Raw genomic sequence first — 15,835 nt, forward strand, 5'->3', positions numbered from 1 at the left:
CATCATGTGAGGGAGGAATGGGCTTGGTTTGAAGAAGCTGACTTACATTACAAAGGGGCGGGCGATGTGTCCGCTGCTGTTTGTGAGTTGATGAACCGTCAGAGAAGCTAAGGAGCCCATCAGCAAGTCATCTAACATGGACATTGGGTTTCCGTGTTTGTCGCTTCTTGACTCCTCTGCTGGTCCTCAAAGTACAGAGGTTGAAGTTCAACGCGCCGACTTTTTTCGAGCGCGAACAAACTTGAAGGCTTTGGTCAAGATGTGCTAGCCTGTTTCGTTTTAGCGTACGGTACAATTCTTACGCCTGCAGCCCCGGGCAGTCGCTCTGTGTCGACGGTGCTACGAAAATCCAAGCTGACTTGCTCAGAGGATAGGATATTTGCCTGAGCACAGCTTAAGTGAGCAAGCGAGCTAATAGCATTGTAGTAGGACATCGTACAGCCGCGGGGCAAAGCCGGGCTTGGCGTACGTCCGGCGCCAAGACTTGCTGCCCGAAAGCGTCACGGCTCTGCACCACTGGGTGGACTGCGGTTGCAAGACTTCGAAACGATTCACATTGTGACCAGATCTTCAACTCGCCGTCTCAAGACCAGTCATCGTCCAGCACAGGACCATCCATACCCACTTCAACTCGTTTTCTGTGCAGTCACTCTGGCCATGGAGTGACACTGACGGCACGTGCTGCGCCAAACAGATTTCCCCCAAATGCGGTGACTTCGACAAACCAGTGTTCCCTAAAGCAGTTATCTGGTGAGGGACACTGGTACGACCCAATGGAGGAACAGGTACGAGTTCGCCCTCTTCTCCACTGTGGTCTGACTGACCCTACCTAGGTGGTTTCCGCCATCCTCATCAGCTATGACCCCGCCGCAAACCAAGCCGTAGGTCATGATGTGCCGCACCACTGGTCCACCACTAACAGCCTTCGCAGCTCAAACGACAGGCCTTCGACTATGTTACGCAACTAAGACAAGAGCCATCAGCGTGGCAGCCATGCTTAAACATATTCGTCCAAGAGCCTCGTCCTGCAGAAGTCGTCCGAGTCTTCTGCCTAGAAATAGTGAACAATGCCGTCCAGGCGGGCTTGGTCGACCAACAGGGCCTCGCAGTCGTGAAAGAGCAGATCCTGTCGTTCCTACAACGGACGCATGGTCCAGGAACAGGCCCAACGACCATCGATACCCCTTCGACGGAAAATAAACTCGCCTCGACTATTACATACCTCTTCTGCTCGTTCTACGCCTCAGGCTGGGAGTCGTGCTTTGACGATCTTCTCGCTCTCACATCCACCCAAGCTGGGCAACGAGACAATGTCAATGGCGTTATCTTCTACCTTCGCGTGGTTAATGCCATCCACGATGAGATTGGTGACGTCCTTCTTTCACGTTCAAGGCCAGAGCAGGACAAAGCCAATTCTCTGAAGGACCTGATCCGCGAGCGGGACGTCCAAAAGATTGCTTCGTCGTGGCAAGAGATCTTGAGCCAATGGAGAAGCAACAACGACCTCGTCGCCGAGTTGTGCCTCAAAGCCATTGGCAAGTGGGTTAGCTGGATCGACATCTCCCTCATCGTCAATCCACCCATGCTCGAGATCTTGTTTCAACAGCTAGAACGAGCCCAACAGCTCGGCCTTGCCATCGGGTCCGAGAAAGCGAGAGATTCCGCAGTGGATGTATTCACCGAGACCGTCAGCAAGAAAATGCAGCCCGGAGACAAGATGAATCTGATGACCTTTCTCAACCTTGACACGGTGGTCTCACAGCTCATTTCCTGCCCACCGCTGGCCGCCAGCCGAGGTAGCTCTAACTACGATGTAGATCTCGCCGAAACTGTTGCCAAGCTGGTCAACGCGGCCGTGGTAGACATTGTGAAGATACTGGAGAACGAGAACAGCAGCTCAGAGACATGGGCCAAAGCCGAACGAATGCTTAGCTCATTCTTGCCCCACCTTCTTCGCTTCTTTTCAGACGAGTATGATGAAGTGTGCTCAACAGTGCTCAATGGAATGAACGACGTGCTTACGTTCTTGCGGCGAGCGAGTCAGGGACAGCCTCCGTCATCTCAAAGGGCGGTCATGCTGCTTCCCATCCTCAAGGCCATCTTCAACAAGATGCGATACGATGAGACAGCCTCTTGGGGCGACGATGATGAGAAGACCGACGAAGCCGAATTTCAAGACCTGCGCAAACGGCTTGCATCATTACAGCAATCAATTGCGGCTTCTGATGAAGGACTATACATTGACGCCATCTCTGCTCTCGTTCACGATACACTGGAAAAACTCCGCACAGCAGGCGGTCAGCTCAACTGGCGAGACCTTGACCTTGCCCTGTACGAAGTCTATCTTATGGGAGACTTGGCCGGCAAAGGCGGTGGTTTGTACCAGAAGAACAAACCAAATTCCCCTGCCGCGGAGAAGTTGGACCAGATGATGCTCATGATGGTGCAGTCTAATACTGGTTCCTTTGGACACCCTGCCATCCAACTACAGTACATGGAGATTTGCGTCCGGTACTCTCCTTTCTTCGAGCACCACACGGAGTACGTGCAAGGTGCGCTGCAGAACTTTTTGCAGCTTGCTCACCATTCGAGCTCGAAAGTCCGGACTCGATCTTGGTATTTGTTGCAAAGATTTGTTCGCCAGCTACGAGCTCACCTGGCCGATGCTGCGGAAGCCGTTGTGCAAAATCTGCGCGACCTGCTTGTCATACGAGCAGAGCTTCCGGACGAGGACGATGACGATGACGGAATGTCGTCAGACGGCGAGTCTGCTGCAGATGCAACGTTTACAAGCCAGCTCTACCTTTTCGAGGGTGTTGGCTGCATCGCTGGTGCACAGAATGTGCCGTCCGATAAGCAGGCACAGCTAGTTCGTGCAGTGATCGAACCGCTTTTCATCGACATTCAACAGAACCTTGAGCGTGGCAAGAGCGGCAATGAGCAGGCGGTGCTTCAAATTCATCACGATATCATGGCTTTGGGGACCTTGGCGCGAGGATTTTCTGACTGGGTTCCGGGTTCCTCTGGACCCGAGCCCAACGCAGAGGTCAAGCAGGCATTTTCACAAGTTTGTGAAGCAACTCTGCTTGCGTTGGAATCGTTGAAAGCATCATCACAGATCAGGACTGCTGCTCGCTTCGCGTTCCCGAGACTGATTGGCATGGTGGGCTCACAGATGGTGCAGCAACTCCCCCAATGGGTCGATGGGCTTCTTGCCGACTCTTCCTCCCGAGATGAGATGGCGTTGTTCCTTCGGCTGCTGGACCAATTGATTTACAGCTTCAAGACAGAGATCTACAGCTTTCTCGACAGCATGTTCACAGGGCTTTTGCAGAGAATCTTTGCGGGCATCTCTGCCGCAACTTTGGGCACGGATGACGAAGTCGAGCTTGCCGAGCTGAAGCGCGAGTATCTGAATTTCCTGGTAGTGATTCTGGGCAACGACCTCGGTTCCGTGCTCGTCAGCGAGACGAATCAGCCGATGTTCGAGACGATCATCGGCACCCTCGAGCACTTCTCGAAAGATGTCGATGACTATCCTACGGCAAAGATGGCGTTCCAGGTGATGTCGAAGATGTGCGTTACATGGGGTGGACCAGATGTCATAGGAGTAGGAGGCCAGCCCAACGGAAATGCCGCACAGCCGGCGATGGCTGGCTTCGACCAATTTATGATCAGCCGGTTCTCGCCATTGTCATGGGCCATGGCGTCCAATTCAAACTTCTCCAGGCAGGATGCCACAGCGAGGCAGGTGCTGCAGGAAGCCGCGGGTCTACAGAAAACACTGTACCAAAAGAACGGACAGAACTACATTTCATGGTTACGGGACAACGAATTGCGCAGCATGGGCATGAGCGATACCATGATCGACGAGTTCCTCGGAACCCTGTCGTCGGCGGAGATGAAGCAATACAAGACCTTTTTTGCAAGATTTGTTGCACAGGCAGGAGGATAGTGGATGAACTGCATTGGGAAGGAAAACTGGTCTAGCGATGATACCAAGGGTTGTCCCATTGTGTGACAAGATCTGAAGCCGAATGATCTTAGATAGACAAACAAAGAATTTCGATGCGAGTCACAAAACCTATTCGAGCTCGCATGGTGGCACTCATCCCATGCATCAGGCATCCACGCCACCTATCACGTGACTTAGCTGTTCTTGGCGGGCGATGCCTGATTGCGACCTTCGACTTGCTTGACTCGACTTCGGCCTCTTGTGTCTTTCTTTGTGTTCTTTGTCCACCTCCACACTCTTTCTATTTCCCGTCGCGAGTGGCACCAAATCGATCTCAAATCCCATTTACCAACATAGCCGTTCACGCGCAGGCCGCACATACAAATTCATTGAAACAACGACAATCTGCAAACAGCCCGAGCGCAAAATCTCGAGGTTTCTCGGCGCTGACTCAAACCTCCGCCAGGCATGTCGTTCGGCAGCAGAGTCAGCCATCCCAATCAACAACAGCCAGCAGCGCCAGCTAGTGGCACAGTATCACTCGCCGTCAAGGGCTGGGCTTCGGGTCCCTCGAAGTTCGCCCACAATCCAACTGAAGGCCACAGCGCCATACTCACATGGCTTAATAAGCGATCACAACGCCCTCTTCTTAGCCATAGGTTCGTGGGAAGAGGGAGCGCAGTCCTCATTATCGAAATAAACGCCAATGATCGGCCACGCTTCGATCATCTGAATGGCTTCACTTTCTCCGGCGGCACCATCATCGTTGAAGAAGCCAATGCTCCACGAAACCAGCAGCAGCCACACAATGGCGCCTTCAACCCGCCTTCTGGCCCTCGCGGCGACCACAGAGCCCCATCTGGACCCATTAACGACCAGAGAATACCGAGCGGGCCTAGAGGTGGTCACCAGAATAACACTCGAACTTTCGGTGCGAATAACGGCGGCGACTTGGCCATGAACGGCAACCCAAACACGCCTGCGGACTCGTCAAAAGCGCAGCTCGAAAGCATCCTCACCAACGTCATCCGCAAGCGCTACAATGCCAACGAGCAATATCTCACCCTCGAAGCCCTCTCAGCGGACCCCGACATTGTCGCGGCAGGCCTACATACATCTTCCGCTTCGAAAGTCTTCACCGCAATCTTCACCATCGCTGAGAAGTACGTGTTCGAAACCGCGGCCAAGCGTCGCGATATGGTGATATCGATCTCGATATCCAACAATGGACTCACCACCGTCGGCGACATCATCGCGCTTAATTCGACGTTCCCCAACATCAAGAACCTCGATCTCTCGAAAAACCAGCTCACCGATGCCGGAAGCTTCAAGTACTGGCGCAATGGCATGCGCAACCTCGAGCACCTCATCATCACAGACAACCCCATAGACGCCAACCCAGCCGAAAAGGAAAAACTCGTCCGTTGGTGGCGCCGACTGAAAATGCTCAACGGCGCACCCGTGACCCGCGGCCAGGGTGGCGCCGCCAACACCATGGCGCTCGACGCCCCCGCGGGCCCCGGCGCACTCAACGGCAACACGCCCGACCGCACCAACAGCCCCGCGCCACCTTTCGCGTTCGCCAACCAGGCGCGCCCCACGCAGGGCCACCCGGAGTTCCCACCGGACAGCATGTTCGGCCTGCCGGAGCCGGGCAAAGATGAGGCCACGCTGCAGAAGGAGCAGATGGGCCTGCGCTTCAGCTTCGAGACCCGGCTCAACATGCAGATGACCGAGCAGTGTCTCGTCGCCAATGGCTGGGACTATGATCGTGCCAGGGAGAATTTGGGCGAGTTGATGGGCCAGGGCGCCATTCCGGCGGAGGCGTTTCTTGGTTGATAGTGTTTGAGGAGAGGTAGAGCTAGGAGGGTGGAATGGGAAGGGCAGGGAGGAAACTTCATGACGAGGGGAATATTATACTCGGAATCAGGGGTTTGACGAGAAAGGAAGTAAGATTGGGATTGGGATAGGGGAATTGAGGTCGTGTATGCGGATGATGATGTTGACGATGATAACAACAACGGAGGTGTGTGTGTGTGTTTCTCTAGCTATAGTTCATGAGGTGGTTTTTTATTGCAGGATCAAAAGCTGAACAGCGCGTCGGTCGGGGGGCAAAGAGAGAATCAAAGATCCGAAAGTTTTCCACCTTCATCTCTGATCAGATTTTCGCGCTACTCTGTGTGATCTGTCTATCTATCGTCCATCGGTGTTGCGCACGCTGTTGCGCACGCTTTCCTCTATGCTGAATGGAACCCCTCGGCTCGAAGCAAAACAGTCAGTCGCGGTAGATGCCTGTAGTACCGGTCCTGTGCCTTCCCCGTGTACAGACCGGATTTGCCCCCGTTCTGTAGCTTGTCTGCCACAAGTGCTTTGCTTCGCCATGGCTTCGTTCAGTACAGGCCAGTCTGCCGTTGTGGGAGAGACGACACTCTGCCAGGTGTTGACTGGTAGGCACTCTCGCTGACTTCGATGAAGTTCTCCTTCAATTCCGCAACCGCGATGTGCTTCGAGGAGCAGTGATCGCCTTCATAGACATGGTTCGCCTGATTTTCCATGCCCTTTTCGTAGAGAGTCTGCCTCTCGAGGCTCGGAAGTATGGCCAATTTTTCAGCCATGTCGTCTTGTTTCTTGCTGCTATCGGGACCCTGACACGTGAATTCAGGGTCTGTGTGGGGAGGGGCGATTGTGACCTTCTCGATCTGCTCTGGCAAGCGAAATGAAGTTATCACAGCTTCCGAGTGTGCACGCTTGACGGCGGTATGGAGGGACTCTTCTCCAGTCCTGTTCAAGGCAAAGTTGATCGTTAACACAGAGGACAGCGTGGTGAAGCGTGTCAGGCGGATGATCCGTGCTAGTTCGCGACACCCTTTCACTCCATCTGATAGGCCATATCCAAGCAGGTCAGGTCTTGACTGAGGTGCTCGACACTGAAATGATGTTCAGTATTGTTACTGTCCATATAGGCGCTCATCGCCTGTCCCTGTCCCTCTTATCGCGCCATCGACCGGCGCCTCCGCCCCGACCCTTCTTCGCACGCCAGCCAAATTCTTTCCTGCTGTCTTCTTCTCTCCTCTCGAGCTCAGCAACACGTTCTTTGCGCAGTCGCTCTTCCTGAGATTCGCCGATCTTGCCGCTCGTTTTGAGATGTACTCCGTGTTTGCATTCCGGACCTTCAGGACAAAATCCAGCCATGTAGAACTCGCAAAGCTTCCGCCTGACATGCCTCTTGCCACATCTTGGCCCCTTGTCACAGAAGCCTTTACTGTATTCTTCGCACATGGGCAGCTTTGAGCCTTCCTTGACATGCACGTAGAGGCACTCATCACCGTTCTGACAGTAGCCATTCTGATTGAAGAATTGGCACTCGCTCATCTTTCTCAGATTGTATTCATGTAGGTAATCGCACGCATCTCCTTTCTTGCAAAGACCCTTGAGCCAATGCTTACAGACATAGTTATCGTTCGCGCGGCCATAATGATGTTGTGGTGGCTGTGTAGGGGTCGGATGGCGGTTGGGACATCTCCGACCCAAAGGGCATGATCCTGTTGAAGCATAGGTCTCGCAAACAGGTACAGTTGAGGCGAGGGCAGCAAGTCCGTTGACACGTAGGAAGGGCGCAAAGTTGAAGTCGTACGGGCCTTTGTCTGGCAATTTGGGGGATAGCAAGCTGCTGACCGCGGCCTCCGTTGCGGCTTGCGCTGCGGTCACAGTCATGATCGTGGTAGGGTCTGGCTATGGTCAGAACCGCAGGTGTGATCCAGATATACAGTGGAAGACTACGACATGGGCCAGATCAACGAAAGAGTGCGCCTAAATCGTGAACAGTGGGTGATGAAGCGAAGTCGAAGCTGCGGGGGGCATCCATGTAAATCTGATACCGTATATTACAAAGCAGCCGCCTAAATTGGACTGGCGGCGACCGTGAATCTCGTAATCAAAACCACTGCAAACTCGCAACCATCTCTCCATCCTTCCAGCACGCTCCGTCTTTCTGGTTTCAGGAAGCAGGCGCGAAGATGCATCAACTTTTTGGTTGCCCTGGGGTGTGATGCGTGACTTCTAGTGCGTAGTCCACCTTGGTTCGCGCGCCATAATCATGAGCAAAGTATGGCCTTCCCAGTCGCGGGCCCACGCTGTACCAGACAGTAGCAGAAGGTATAAACACAGGCAACAGCTTGAGTAAACTGCAAGGACTATAGATGGATCTGCGCATGCCTCTTGCTCACTCACCGTCTGTCCAACTAGATGAATTGTATGGCGAGGGTTACTGTGAGGAAATCTGCCCTCGATCCTTCCTGCCTGCTTCCGTTCGCATAGCTTGATCCCGACCTTTTTCAGTCGACCATGACACCCTCCAGATCTCAAATGCTTACACAGCTCGCCCTTGCCGCGCTTCTGAATACAGTCGCCATGGGCGCACCAATCTCGCGATCAGAGGCCTCAGCTGCTGGCTCGACGAACGTATCGCTCGCTACCGCGCCCTCTCGACCTCTACAGCCCACAATTCCAACCCACAACTTGACACGATCGACTAACCATACCGAGTTCTTGAACGGCGGCTATTGGCCTGACTGGGAAGAAGACATCGCAGATGTTTGTCTCGATGTAGGCACTTTGAGCCATGTCAACTACGCCTTTGCCCAAGTCCTTGACGACGGATCTATCTCGATTGCGAACCCCGATGGCCTGTGGAGATGGATGCAGAGGAAAGGCACGCATCCGGATCTGAAGGTTTCTTTGGCTGTCGGCGGAGGTACAGCGATGGCAACTGAGGCCTTCGCCGCAATGGCGTCCGATCCAACAAAGCTCGCCTTCTTTATCACGTCGATTCAGGCAGCCGTAGAGGGATATGGTCTTGATGGAATTGATATTGATTGGGAGTTTGTCAGAACCTCTCCAAGCAAGTTTCCCATGCTGACGTTGATCAGATATCCGCAAACCACCGAGCAGGGTCAACAGCTCCTAACACTCCTCCAGATGTTGCGACAAGCCATGCCACGACCCTTCCACATCAGTGCCGCTGTACCTACCGGTGATTGGGCCCTTCAATACATTCCGTTAGCCGAAATTGCGGAAGTCATCGATCTCCTCAACCTGATGGCTTATGACTTTGTCGGTGCCACCTTCGCCAACACATTTGTAACGGGACACCAGGCCAAATTATACTCAGCTGGCGCCGGTGGGGCAAGTGGAAATGCGGCGGTAGAATACATCGAGAGTCAGGGGTTTCCGGCCAACAAAATCCTCCTAGGCGTACCGTTGTATGGTCGGGTCTTCGATGGCGCCAACTGGCTGAATGAGAAGTTTTCCGGCACAAGCGGTGATAGTGAGTACCTAGTCAAGGATCTCCCGAGGCCGGGTATGCAGGAATTCTACGACAGCGATGCCGTTGCGGTGTTCGCAGTAGGCGACGGGCAGTTCATTACCTACGACAACGCTCAATCCGTCTCTGAGAAGGCCAAATACGTGCGAACAAGAGGCCTGGCAGGATTGTTCTTCTGGCAACTGACGGCGGACCGTTGCAGGGACGGGAGCCTAGTCAGGGCCGGATATGAGGGCCTGAAGGGATTCCATCGATAAACAACGGCAAATACATCCGGCACACCTCGCCAACCTAAGTAGCCCCACTGGGCAGGGAATGGCAAAGTGATACGCCATGGAAAAGGGAACCTATTCTGTGCATCCCGAGCGCCGCAGCGCAAAGATTTTGGAGCATCCAAGACGCTCCGAGTCGTTGTGTGGTGCTGCCGCATGCGGGGCATCTTTTGAGCGTCCCCCCACGTCAGTCTCCGCTTCGGCGCTGCATTTCAACAACCACAGTCGACTCTGTCATAGCAATTCTCAGTCCTCATATACAGAGCCTTTTTCCGGTCTTCGGTACTGTGCGCTTGATTTCTAGTCTTCTCATTGTCGTCGGATTCAACATGTCGGTCTCTACCACGGCAACCATCGCCTCTTTTGGGGGCAAACTACTTAAGCTCGCTCACAATGCCTCCACCACGGGCTGCGAAATGAAGTTCAACCTCTACCTCCCTCCGCAAGCGAGCTCCTCAAAAGTTCCACTGCTTATCTGGCTGTCAGGCTTGACCTGTACGGCTGACAATTGCTCCGAGAAGGGCTTCTTCCAGCATGGCGCAAGCAAGCGAGGCATCGCGGTGCTGTACCCGGATACCAGCCCCCGTGAGTCGTGCGGGCCCGCACTATGGATTGACTGACATCTCCCAGGCGGCATCGGTATTCAGGGCGAGGACGACAGCTACGATTTTGGCACCGGTGCAGGCTTCTACGTCGATGCGACCGCCGACCCTTGGTCCAAGAACTACAAGATGTACTCATATGTAACCGAGGAGCTACCTAAGGCAGTCTTCGAAAACTTCAAGGAGATCGACTCGAGCAGGGTCAGTATAACAGGGCACAGCATGGGCGGCCACGGCGCGTTGTCGCTTTACCTGAAAAATCCTGGCAAATACAAGAGTGTGAGCGCATTCGCACCCATTGCCAACCCGTTGAAGGCACCATGGGGAGAAAAGGCCTTCAAGGGCTATTTTGGCGAGCAAGACTGGCAGTCCAAAGGCGCCGAGCACGACTCGACCGAGCTGCTCAAGCAGTGGAAAGGTGGACCACTTGACATATTGATTGACGTGGTCAGTGAAACCCATGTTCCTACACGGTCGATGTGGCTAATTGAAGCAGGGCACCGGCGACAACTTCTACAAGCAAAGCCAGCTACTACCAGAGAACTTCGTGGCTGCAGCAAAGGAGATCGGTCAGGAGAAGGGTGTCAATGTCAGGTTTCAGCCCGACTACGACCACAGCTACTTTACTATGGCTTCCTTCGCTGATGACCATGTAGACCACGCCGCGAAGTACCTGTTCGCTTAGTTCGTTCTGCCGTTCGAGAAGATCCGCAAGACTTGGCTGACATACGTAGAAGCGACTCCCGGCGCACGAAGCTGTGAAATAGACCCATTTTCACTGCTCCCAAGCTCAACGTTCTACTGCATATTCGCGTTTGTCCCCTCCGTGCCCTGCTTGACTAATCTAATCAGCCACTCGTGACCCGTACTACTAAGAAAAAGTGGCTGCACCTTGTTTGTCCCCTTACTGAACATTCCCAGCAGCACTTGTCGGTGGTTGTTGATTTCTGCCAGTGACGCAAATTCGAGGCTAGAAATGCAGCGGCCTTTGCGGAACGTCAGCACAGAGACAACAACCGACTGTCACCTATCAAGCTGCCATCACACAACCACGAGGCAATGGCCTTGTCAAAAGCGAGCTTCACCTTCACCTCTGCTTTCACGACACCAAGACACAGCCGTGGCTGGCTGTGACTGGCGATTCTACGCCGTGATCGAGACTTCCTCTGACACTACCATCGCGGCTTCCTTACTCGCGTTGTTATCGTACAGCCGCGTACGTCTCTCGACAAGCGTCCATCAACGTCCATTACTGGATCGAGCAGGGATCGATATAGACGCATCAGTAACAATATGCCTCCACCAATACCCATCGCTCGTCCGAGCAGAGATCAACATAGACCCAGCAGTAGCAATATGTCTGATACTACTCCGCCATCTCGGCAACCTGTCATGGAGATCGACCTGTATCCGACCCTAGCCGACCTCGTCGCGGTCTCTGTCCCTGACAGTCCGCCCCTGCGGCCAATCCCACGAATGCCCCAAAGTACTCACGAGCTCGAAGATATTCTCCACAACTCGACTATTCTGTTATGTCTCCACTGCGCTGGACATCCCGACCCCGATTCGTGTCCTGATCTCGAGTCGATGGGCCAACCCAAGCCAATTCGGCACTACCTTGCATTTGCCAATGCGAAAGAGCGAGAGATTCTTGAGAGGTTGGAAGGCATGAGCGCGGAATTGACTGGCTGGAGGTTGCGGAAGCGACAAGCCGAGGTAGCGTGGATGAGACAGAGACTCGCGCATGACGTTCCGAAAGCTCGAAGGATTCTCGTGCAGTGTAGGAAGGCAGAAGGTCAAGCGGACCAGGCGACAACGCACACGATCGCCCTTCCGATCCGGCCAAGAACAGCTCAGGACGAGGAGATGCCTTTTCGAGCTATCATCCAGCCGGCTACGGATGCTTCTCCAGCCCGATTCAGATATCATTCTGCTCCTGCTATCGATCTGCTCAAGAGGTACAACAGAGAGGAAGGAGAAGCTAACACGGCATTCATGAGGCACTGGGGAGGTCAGTCACCTCCCCAGCGATGATAAGTTCCATCAGTGGGGACCTGAACAATCCTAATGATACCGAGTCAGCTCCCACCCGCCATCGTCGTGGTCTCAAGGGTGTCTCTAGCCTACACGAAAGGTTGTGAGCAGGTGCATTCATCGGCTGACGCAGTCCGAATCCAGCAAGTGTTCCGGGCATTCATTAAGCGAGGCCTTCTTGGGTACTCTATTCAAACAAGGCGTTCTCAATATCAGTATTCACAAAAGAATATAAGTGCTCAACATGGTGTGTTGCTCGACAGTGCTTCGAAACCCCGCTGCCGACTGACAAGTACCGCTTCGTAGGCGCTCTACAAACACATCATGGAAGTCTGACTGTGTGACAATGACGTTCGGGACAAGCCAGCTAACACACGCGGCGGCCAATGTCATGTCTGAATGCGCAAGAGGACAGGCAGTAAAAGTCTTGGCACGGCGAGTCGTCTATGTAAGGCTACTTTCAGGCGTGCCGGCATGGATCGTTCCTACGGACGTCACTGTAACCGCGTTGCTTGATCGCAACAGTAACGGAAAGCGGCACTAGCGAACGAAGTGGCCCGGCCTGTTGCTCCAATGGTCCACTATCCACAGAAAAGCGAAGAGCGCTATCGTACGGCGCCAATATGCGAGGCTTAGCGCATACAGAACTAGTGCTTCGTACCGCTGCCCTGCTTGGCATCATTGGTCGTATAAAGCTGACGATTGCGCTGTCCATGAGAGCTTACAGGACAGTAACGCACAGTCAAGTTCAGCATGGCCACAAAAGGAACAGTGCTTGTGACTGGTGGCAGTGGCCATATCGGCTTCCCTATAGTCGTCGAGGCCCTCAAGCGAGGCTATAACGTCCGTGCAGTGGTCCGCTCTCAGGAGAAGGCCGAACGCATCAAGAGCGCCAAATCAATCCAGCCACACCTGTCCGGCCTTGAACTGATGGTTGTCCCCGACTTCTTCGCAGACAGGGCCTTTGCAGAAGCGATCACCGGGGTGGACTATGTCATCCACGTCGCCGCCCAGATCATCAAGCCCTGGCTCGACTGCTCCAACCCAGAAGTCGTGCATGAGAACTGGATCCGCCCCAACGTCGACATGACGCTCGCCATCCTGCGCGCCGCACAGACGCAGCCCACGATCAAGCGCGTCATCCTCACCTCGAGCGCCGGCGCGATCCTTCCCGCCCTCTGGGACGACCCGACGCTCGAGGAGATTCGAGCCAAGCTTCCCGCCACGCCAACGACGGCCGACAGCAAGCCGCCGCGGCGCTCCGAGCTAGGGCCCTTCGCCAACCCATCCGATGCGTACAACGTATCGAAGCAGCTGGCGCGCGAGCGCGTCGAGCGCTTCATCGCCGAGGACAACCCGCATTTTCAGATCATCCAGATCATGCCCTCGCTGACCTTCGGGCCCATGGAACTGGCCACCGACCCCCAGGAATACCTCGTCAGCGCCAACGTCTGCATCCTGGCGCCGCTGCTCGACATGCAGCAGCCCTTCGTCTTCCCCGGCATCACGTGCCACCTGAACGACGTGGTGGACGTGCACGTCGCGGCGCTGGACGTGGAGGGTCTGGACGGCCACCAGAACTTCGCCGTCAACTGGGACCATGAGGCGGATGTGCAGTACGACGATGCGAAGGATCTGGTGCGCAAGTGGTTTCCGGAGGCGGTCGAAAAGGGGATACTGCCTTGCAAGGGCGCCACGACGACGTTCAAGTGTCCGATTGATGCGAGGAGGACCGAGGAGATGTTTGGCATCAAGTTCAAGGGGTTTGAGGAGATGGTTCGGTATGGGGTTGAGGGGTTCTTGGATTCGGTGCGCCAGCAACAGGAGAGCCAGAACGGGACAGCTTGACAGCACGAATGGACGACGCCTTTTGAAATAACGGAAGGAGGCCCAGGTATTATAGTACCGTGATGGGACTGTTAGTGTTCTCAAGAGGGGGGGGGGAGGGGTGACCTCGTGAGCAGCGGCAGGCACTATGTCATTCTGCTGACCTCGACGAAAGGCACCGAGCATTTTCTCAGGACTGCAAGATGGGATGTAATAGCAACAACAGCTGAAGAAGCAGCGGTACTATGCTATCTGTCAAATGCCTGACCCCAAGTGTTGATACGAAGAAGACGGCCAACCCTCTCTCTCTGAAGGGGAAGTAGACCGCTTACTCAGGTCCCTTCGGCGAAATGAGAACAGCCAATCAGCGTTCGACCCAGGAGGCGCGCGAGGCAACGCCAAGACTTCTGTACTGTGTCGTTCCAGCTTTGCATTTTACACTTTCTCACCAAGTCTCAACTGATCATCATCCTTGTTTTTGCCCATGCTTGACAGTTCGCCGCGTTCATCGATTGCCAGTCCGTACGTTACCAAAGCTCACTCCTGCGAGCTCAGAGTCAGCTGGCAGCCATGTCTGGACCACGCAGCAAACGCTTCCCGCGCATCCGTCGCCAACGAATCGAAAACAACAACAACGTGCAGCTAGACGCCGCCCACGTCACCGGCGCATTTCCGTTCTTCAATCCTACCCACGCCCGCTTTCGCAACAAGGTCGATACCGAAGAGAGAGGCGACAAGGCGGCCACGGGCCCCGAAAGCCAAGTTCAGTACCAATGGCGTTCGCGCGACAACCGCAAGGGTCGCCATGTCATTGTCGTCCCGCCAGATCACCCACTTGCGCCCTCGAAGTTGCACGTATGCATCAAGGGCATCGGTCGCATGTTCACGACCGCACCGTACTGGGATGTGTCCTGGTGGGTCGGCGTACTCTTCAGCGTCGGCTCCATCATCTTCATTCTCTGCGCGCTGTTCTACTGGCTGCCGTTGGCGTACCCCTCGACCGCCTTCCCGCACGAAGCCGCTACCGCAGGAGGCGTCGCCTCTTTCGTCGGTGCAACTCTTTTCCAGATCGGCGCGGTGTTGCTGATGTTCGAGGCCGTAAATGAAAATCGGACGGGCTGTTTCGGGTGGGCCGTCCAAGGCTTGCTCTTGCGAGCAGATCCTGACGCATGTGAGCATCACCATCAATGGCGAAGGATGAAGAAACAGGGAAAGAAAGTGCCCAAGAGTCCGCAGCAGGAAGCTCGGAAGTGGACGTGGTGCCCTTCCTGGCAGGAACTCAGGACCCATTATATTCACGAGGTGGGCTTTGTGGCAAATGCGACGCTGGCTATAGGTGCGACAATCTTTTATATCACAGGCATCATGTCTTTGCCGGGCGTGTACGACACTCTCAGCCAGGGTGTGCTTTGGGGCGTATACTGGCTTACATACCTGGTTGGAGGCGTGCTGTTTGTCATCTCCTCTGTCATGTACATGCTCGAAACCCAGCAGCATTGGTGGAAGCCGGCTCCGCATGTTCTCGGCTGGCACATCGGATTGTGGAATTTGATTGGATCCGTGGGATGGACCTTGTCAGCGGCGTTCGGCTACTGCAATCCCAGTTGGTGTGAATATCAGAGCGACTTGACGTTACTGTGGGCGAGTGCGGGATTCACAATCGGAAGCTTGATTCTTTGGTTTGAGGCTGTTAACAAGTATTCGGTTGAGGTTGAGAAGCCCAAACCCAAAGCTGCAGACTCATAGCCATAATGAGATGCTGATCGTATCTGAGATCACTCTCGAGACGCGACACCATTTTTCAACTGCCTGAGATAATGTT

General features: G+C 54.5%; 7 protein-coding genes across 7 annotated transcripts; 6 read left to right on the plus strand and 1 right to left on the minus strand.

Annotated features, from left to right (window-relative positions):
* Window positions 1–773: 773 nt before the first annotated feature.
* On the plus strand, window positions 774–3,955 carry HMPREF1541_08104 (uncharacterized protein; the record flags this gene model as incomplete). Its single annotated transcript, XM_008722424.1, has 3 exons — window positions 774–785; window positions 834–881; window positions 932–3,955. The coding sequence occupies 3 exons, from the start codon at window positions 774–776 to the stop codon at window positions 3,953–3,955; spliced, it is 3,084 nt and encodes a 1,027-aa protein (XP_008720646.1).
* A 468-nt stretch (window positions 3,956–4,423) lies between these two features.
* Window positions 4,424–5,794, plus strand: HMPREF1541_08105 (uncharacterized protein; the record flags this gene model as incomplete). Its single annotated transcript, XM_008722425.1, has 1 exon — window positions 4,424–5,794. The coding sequence occupies one exon, from the start codon at window positions 4,424–4,426 to the stop codon at window positions 5,792–5,794; it is 1,371 nt and encodes a 456-aa protein (XP_008720647.1).
* A 1,128-nt stretch (window positions 5,795–6,922) lies between these two features.
* HMPREF1541_08106 (uncharacterized protein) lies at window positions 6,923–7,669 on the minus strand (the record flags this gene model as incomplete). The annotated part of the gene is made up of 1 exon (XM_008722426.1): window positions 6,923–7,669. One exon carries the CDS (start codon window positions 7,667–7,669, stop codon window positions 6,923–6,925), a length of 747 nt encoding a protein of 248 aa, XP_008720648.1.
* Window positions 7,670–8,299: 630 nt separating this feature from the next.
* HMPREF1541_08107 (uncharacterized protein) lies at window positions 8,300–9,535 on the plus strand (the record flags this gene model as incomplete). Its single annotated transcript, XM_008722427.1, has 2 exons — window positions 8,300–8,835; window positions 8,884–9,535. The coding sequence occupies 2 exons, from the start codon at window positions 8,300–8,302 to the stop codon at window positions 9,533–9,535; spliced, it is 1,188 nt and encodes a 395-aa protein (XP_008720649.1).
* Window positions 9,536–9,879: 344 nt separating this feature from the next.
* Window positions 9,880–10,837, plus strand: HMPREF1541_08108 (S-formylglutathione hydrolase; the record flags this gene model as incomplete). Its single annotated transcript, XM_008722428.1, has 3 exons — window positions 9,880–10,135; window positions 10,181–10,599; window positions 10,649–10,837. The coding sequence occupies 3 exons, from the start codon at window positions 9,880–9,882 to the stop codon at window positions 10,835–10,837; spliced, it is 864 nt and encodes a 287-aa protein (XP_008720650.1).
* Window positions 10,838–12,939: 2,102 nt separating this feature from the next.
* HMPREF1541_08109 (uncharacterized protein) lies at window positions 12,940–14,034 on the plus strand (the record flags this gene model as incomplete). The annotated part of the gene is made up of 1 exon (XM_008722429.1): window positions 12,940–14,034. One exon carries the CDS (start codon window positions 12,940–12,942, stop codon window positions 14,032–14,034), a length of 1,095 nt encoding a protein of 364 aa, XP_008720651.1.
* A 549-nt stretch (window positions 14,035–14,583) lies between these two features.
* HMPREF1541_08110 (uncharacterized protein) lies at window positions 14,584–15,759 on the plus strand (the record flags this gene model as incomplete). Its single annotated transcript, XM_008722430.1, has 1 exon — window positions 14,584–15,759. The coding sequence occupies one exon, from the start codon at window positions 14,584–14,586 to the stop codon at window positions 15,757–15,759; it is 1,176 nt and encodes a 391-aa protein (XP_008720652.1).
* Between the last annotated feature and the right edge of the window lie 76 nt (window positions 15,760–15,835).

The sequence above is a fragment of the Cyphellophora europaea genome, assembly GCF_000365145.1.
Source record: "Cyphellophora europaea CBS 101466 unplaced genomic scaffold supercont1.8, whole genome shotgun sequence".
In the NCBI taxonomy this organism is placed as follows: domain Eukaryota; kingdom Fungi; phylum Ascomycota; class Eurotiomycetes; order Chaetothyriales; family Cyphellophoraceae; genus Cyphellophora; species Cyphellophora europaea.